Genomic DNA, 6,464 nt, shown 5'->3' with positions numbered 1-6,464 from the left:
TAGATCAGTGGTTCTTAATTCTGGCTAAACATTAGAATCACCAGGGGAGCTTTTTAAAAATACCCTTGCCCGGCTGTACCTCACACCAATTAAATCAGAATATTTGGGAGAGGGACCTAGACATCAGTATTTTTAAAGCTCCCCAGATGATTGCAATGTGCAGCCTAGTTTGAGAACCACTGCTATAGAGGATCCAGGTCAAACACTTCACTTTACAGAAGAAAAAACTGAGGCCCTGAGAGTTTAAGAATTTTGTCCGAAGTCATACAACTGACTAGAGCTTGAGATATCAATTCAACAAGTTGATGATAATAACAGCTCATTTTTTTGTTGAGCTTTTACTCTGGGCCAGAGTAAGCACCAAGCACCTTCCAAATATAATCTCAATAAATCCTAACGATTTTATGAGAAAATTGAGACCCGGGGAGTTTAACTAGTTTTCTCAAGGTCAAAACAACTGAACAGTGGCAGAGATTCCAGTTCAATTGTTCAACTAAGTTTGAGCAGCATGCAGATGACAAGACAGGGATAGGGCCCTGCCCTTAAGGAATTTACAGTCTACCTGGAGGGACAGGACACAGGTGAGCCGACATTTAAAACACATTCTGATAAGTGTTACAGTAAAAGTCAACAATGGAAAGACAAGGAAGGCACCTAACTCTGGGAAAATTCAAAGAAGTCTTCTTAGAGGAGGAGGTATTGAAGAAGTCTTAAAAGGTGAATGAAAGGTAGTTTAGTGAAAAACGAAGAGAGAGAGAAAGTGGAACCAGCCAGTGTAAAGAATGGTGAATGCTCAGAGCTATGCAGTAATTCATAAGTGACTTGATAAGTATATTTGGGTGGAGCTATCGCCAAGAGGTGAGACTGAAGAAGGACAGAGACTAGATCATTAAGGAGTTTAAAAGAGGGAACCATAGCAGGATTATAAACGGACAGTGGAAGGATATAAATGTATGTATTTAAAAGGTTATTGGAGGATATGATACCAAAAGCACAGGCAACAAAAGCAAAAACAGATAAAGTGGACTACATCAAAATTGAAAACTTCTGTGCATCAAAGTACACTCTTAACAGAGAAAAAGGGCAACTCATGCAATGGGACAACAAAAAACAATCTGATTCAAAAATGGGCAAAGGACTTGAATCAATCTCTCTCCAAAGAAGATATACAAATGGCCAATAGGCACATGAAAAGATGGTCAACATCACTAATCATTAGGGAAATTCAAACCAAAACCACAATAAGGTATCACCTCATAGCCAGTAGGATGGCTATAATCAAAAAAATAGAAAATAATAAGTGTTGGTGAGAACGTGGAAAAATTGGAACACTTGTGTATTGCTGGTGGGAGTGTAAAATGGTGCAGCTGCCATGGAAGACAGTAGGGCAGTTCCTCAAAAAAGTAAAAATAGAATTACCATATGGTCCAGCAATTCCACTTCTGGGTATGTATTAAAATTAAAATTATTTAATTATTAAATTAAAAGCAGGGTCTCAGATATTTGTCTACTCATGTTTATAGCAACATTATTCATAATAGCTGAAAGGTAAAAGCAACCCAAGTGACGAATGAATAAATAATCAAAATGTGGTGTACATATATACAACGGAACGTTATTCAGCCTTAAAAAGGAAGAAAATTCTGTTACATGTTACAACGTGGAACCTTATCGTGCTAAGTGAAATAAACCACCCACAAAAGGACAAATACTGTATGAAGTACCTAGAGTAGTCAAATTTACAGAGACAGAAAGTAGAATGATGGTTACCAGGAAGGAGCCAGGGAGATGGGTAATGGAGAATTACTGTTTAATGGGTACAGAGTTTCAGTTTGGGAAGATGAAAAAGTTTTAGAGATGGATGGTGGTAGTGATTTCATAATAACGTGAATATACTTGATGCCACTTAACTGTATGGGTTAAAATGGTAAATTTTATGTTATGTGGATTTTACCACAAAAAAATTATGGCAATAGCATTAAAAGATTAGCAGGTGATAGCATAGGGAGATCAGCTCTGTGCTTTGTGACCACCTAGAGGGGTGCGATAAGGAGGGTGGGAGGGAGGGAGATGCAAGAAGGAAGAGATATGGGAACATATGTATATGTATAACTGATTCACTTTGTTATAAAGCAGAAACTGACACACCATTGTAAAGCAATTATACTCCAATAAAGATGTTAAAAAAAAAAAAAAAGATTAGCGGGTGAAAACTCAATGAGGAGACCAGTTAAAAAGCTAGTGCCCAGGGGCAAAGAACCCAATAAGAGCCTGATAATGTAAGACAGTGGCAGGGGAGACGTAGGGGACAGACACTAGAGATATCTAGGAGGTGAGTGGCTAGATGGGGCGTCAGGAAGAATGAGGAGCCAAAAGGCTACTCCCAAAGTCCTGACCTGAGGGAGTGATGAACAGTGGTGTCCGTCACCAAGACAGGGCCCACAGAGTTGGTGGGGGAGGAACAGGTTTCTGAGAAGGTGGTGAGTTCAGCTTTGAACAAGCTGAGTTTGAAGTACCTGGAGAATATCCAGGTGGCAATATATTAAAGGAATCAGATACACTACAAATTGATCACAGAAGGTTGGATATTTTTTTAAGTATGATAATAGTATTATGGTTATTTTTTAAAGTTTGTATCTTTTGTAGAAAATATGGGTGAATGGGGCAGGGCTGGCCATGGGGCAATGGTTGTTAGGGCTGAGGCATGGTACACAGAGATCCTTTATGCAATTCTGTCTACTCTGGAGACCGGTCAAAAATCACCATAATAAAAAGTTTAAAAAACAATAATAGCCCTGCTCGCCATTCCTGTAATGGCTGCTTCCTTGAAGGTGCTGTCACGTGGAAGCTCTTAGCCTCAGCATCCTGAACTGATAGAATTAAACAAATACCGCTTTCTTTGAAACCTTCTGCCTTTAAGAACCGGTCACCTCAAGATCTCAACATCAAGATCTCAGTTTCAACACAATTGTTCCTAGTTCTCTTTTCATTGCTTTTGGTGCTGCCTGTTGTTGAAGCAGTAGAAGCCGGAGATGCAATCGCTCTCTTGCTCAGTGTGGTTCTCAGCATTACAGGCATTTGTGCTTGTTTGGGGGTGTATGCACGAAAGAGAAATGGACAGATGTGACTTTGAAGGGCCTCCTGAATCAAACCTTGCCCTGAAAACCTTTGTGCTATTGAGGTTCAGAACTGAGTTTTGGTGACTGAAAGTTCCCAAGAAACAGTAAATAGGGTAGTTCATAGTCTTGGTTATTTCCCTATAAATAGGAACAAATTGATATACTATGTTAAATGGAAAACAAAACGTTTTCTTCACAGCAAAGAACGCACTGAAAAATGCCGTCGGTAATTTGCATTTGCTAGTTAGAAAGAAGGTCAAAGAAGTGAGATGGCTGAACTTTGCATAAGTAGTATTTCATAGTTTCAGAATTCTCAACAGGAAGAAGAAAACTCTTGCCCAGAATCCTGGGAAATTGCCACTGTTTAAGTTATAATCACTGCCTCCTGCATCACTGAGGAGTCTTTTCTCCATATTTTTAATGGAGTTTTGTTTTGTTATCTCCCAAGTTAATACTGTACCTAGATATTAAATACAGTTGGTCAAAAATTAAAACTTATCTCTTTGTTGGGGAAAACGTTTAGAAAATGTATTCGATGTATCTAACGTTGAAATGGAGAAAAGATTTAATGTAAAAAAAATACTTTATATTGACATTGAAATGGAGAAGAGATTTAATGTTTAACAAAAACAAAAAAAATCTTTAGGGCTTCCCTGGTGGCGCAGTGGTTAAGAATCCGCCTGCCAACGCAGGGGACACGGGTTCAAGCCCTGGTCCGGGAAGATCCCACATGCCGCGGAGCAACTAAGCCCGTGTGCCACAACTCCTGAGACTGCGCTCTAGAGCCCACGAGCCACAACTACTGAGCCTGCGTGCCACAACTACTGAAGCTCGTGTGCCTAGAGCCTGTGCTCCACAACGAGAGAAGCCACCGCAATGAGAAGCCCACGCACCGCAACGAAGAGTAGCCCCCTCTCACCACAACTAGAAAAAGCCCGCGCGCAGCAACGGAGACCCAATACAGCCAAAAATATATAAATAAAATAAATAAATTTATAAAAAAAAAAAAAATCTTTATATTAACTGGTAACATCTCCATGGTGAGAAGTACTATATCAAATATAAACCCATTAGGTAAGTTAAAAAAATAATAATAATAAAGAGAGATGTAAACCTATAGGGCAGAGATAAAGACATTATTTTATTATTAACAATAATAATACAAAGTACTACCATTTAGGGAGTCTCTACTCTGTGGCAGGCACTTTGCTGAGCCCTTTGCAAGCCTATGTTGTACTTTTCATGACAACCCTCATTTTACTAAAGTTCAGATGTCTTGCATACCAAGTGGCAAGCTTCAGATTATATGAGGTGTATCAGAGGGAACGAATAAAACAAGAAGCTAGAAGGGCTAAACAAGGAAAGGTATGGACTGCTGACGTCTGAGAATAGGAAAAGGACCCCATAAAGACGGTGGTAGGTAGAGTGCTTTGCAAACCAAGGAAGAACAGAGATTCAAGAAGAAAGGAGTGGCTCCTCGTGTCAAATACCACACAAAGTGCAGGCAAAATAGCAACTAAAAACTGCTCAGTGAATTTTACAGTTAGGAGGCTGGGAGTACCTGGGGTCTTGGAAAGAACCACTGGAATGGTGGGGACAGAAACTGGGCTGGGAATGAGTGGGTAGCAAATTAGGCCTACTCTTGATAAGCTATGCTGTGAAGGGAACTTGAAAGATTGGTGTGATATTGTGACTTATAATAAGAAATATATATTTGGTCTTCATATGTTTCTGGCAGAGCGTCTAAAGCCCTTGGAAATTCCTAAGTGATGAAAGTGATAAAGATGTCTTCTGTTAATGAGGTCTCTTGGACCACACCTAAGGATGGGGCTGGCTGCCAGGAGAATCAACCATGTTTCTAGAGGGGTGGAACCTTTCCACGCCCCTGAGCTCTGGGGATGGGAGAGGGGCTGGAGGTTGAATCAATCACCAATGGCCAATGATTTAATCAATCATGCCTATACAATGAAGTCTCCATAAAAACCCAAAAAGATGGGGTTTAGAGCACTTCCAGGTTGGTGAACATCTCTTTCTATCTGGCTATCCATGAGTTATATCCTTTTAAAATAAACCGGGGATCTAATAAGTAAAATGTGTCTCTGAGTTCTGTGAGCCACTCTAGCAAATTAATCAAACCCAAGGAAGGAGGGGGTCGTGGGAACCTCTGACTTACAGCCAGTTGAACAGAAGCACAGGTCACAACCTGGGCTTTCAATTGGCATCTGAAGGTGGGTGGGCAGTCTCGTGGGACTGAGCCCTTAACCTGTGGGATCTGATGCTATCTCTGGGTAGATAGTGTCAGAACTGAGTTGAATTGTAGGACACCCAGCTGGTATCCAAGAATTGCTTGGTGGTGTGGGGAAACCTCCACACAATCAGAATTGGTCCCAGACCTTAACTGGCTAATAGCTAGAGGAAGGTAGCCACAAAGGTGAGAGGAGCTTGACTGCGTTGATGTGTGGTAGGAAAACAGCAGGGGAGAGACTGAAGATGGAGGAAAGGGAGGTTACGACATGACGACATGACGCAGTGCTGAGGGATCGGGAGGGATGGAGTCCAGCGCCCAGGCGAGGGATTGCCTGGGATGGGAGGAGGGGCACCTCCCTGTGGAAGGGGAAGAAGAAAGGAGGCTACTTGTGGGTTGGGGCTTAGGAAAGAGATCAGGGAGTCATGATGTCAGAGAGCAGGTGAACTGGGAGTGGAGGAAGTGAGTAAGCTGAAGGCAAGGAAGTTCTGGCCAGAGACTGGCATGTTGGCATTTCTGAGCTGAAGAAGTCATGACAAGGTCCAGGGTGTGCCTGGCTGAGGTGGCAGGTATGGCACTAGAGTTAAAAGGTCAAGAATTATGAGATGGATGATCCTGAGGAACAGATCTGAGGTGGAGAAAAAGTCTGGTGAGTTCTATCCTCAAAGCAATCAGGAGAGAGCAGTTCCTTGGCTTAAGACAGAATCTCATTTTGAGATTTTAAAAAATAGTAATTCTAAGTCCTAACTCATGGCTAATCTAAATAGCTCTTGCCAAAACATAAATCTGTAGCTTCCTCAAGAGTAGACTAAATATTTAGACCAAGTAACAGACTGAAATTGTGAAGCAGGAAACCTGCACGATTAATCCTGACTCTTGTCAGTTACAAAATGGGTTAAATCTACCTTTCTGACTTAGACTGGTCTCCATTCATTCACTCATTCATTCATTCAGCAAACATGCTTTCTGTCTGCCAGGTACTTTGCTAGGTCTCTGGAATTTAAAAACGAATTATCTATGGTCTTTATGGAGTTCACAAACAAGCAGAGGAACCAACCCTGACAATATGAAAATTCTAGGGCAGAGGTAGGTAGAAAGTG

General features: G+C 41.2%; 1 protein-coding gene across 1 annotated transcript; it reads left to right on the top strand.

Annotated features, from left to right (window-relative positions):
• Window positions 1-633: 633 nt before the first annotated feature.
• LOC118882917 (small integral membrane protein 30-like) lies at window positions 634-3,196 on the top strand. Its single transcript, XM_036829295.1, has 2 exons — window positions 634-696; window positions 2,921-3,196. Exons 1-2 carry the CDS (start codon window positions 634-636, stop codon window positions 3,125-3,127), a joined length of 270 nt encoding a protein of 89 aa, XP_036685190.1. The 3' UTR covers window positions 3,128-3,196.
• The last annotated feature ends 3,268 nt before the right edge of the window (window positions 3,197-6,464 follow it).

This window comes from Balaenoptera musculus, chromosome 16 (genome assembly GCF_009873245.2).
Source record: "Balaenoptera musculus isolate JJ_BM4_2016_0621 chromosome 16, mBalMus1.pri.v3, whole genome shotgun sequence".
In the NCBI taxonomy this organism is placed as follows: domain Eukaryota; kingdom Metazoa; phylum Chordata; class Mammalia; order Artiodactyla; family Balaenopteridae; genus Balaenoptera; species Balaenoptera musculus.
Note: the sequence above shows the minus strand (reverse complement) of the source record. Positions and strands in the feature narration are given on the sequence as shown.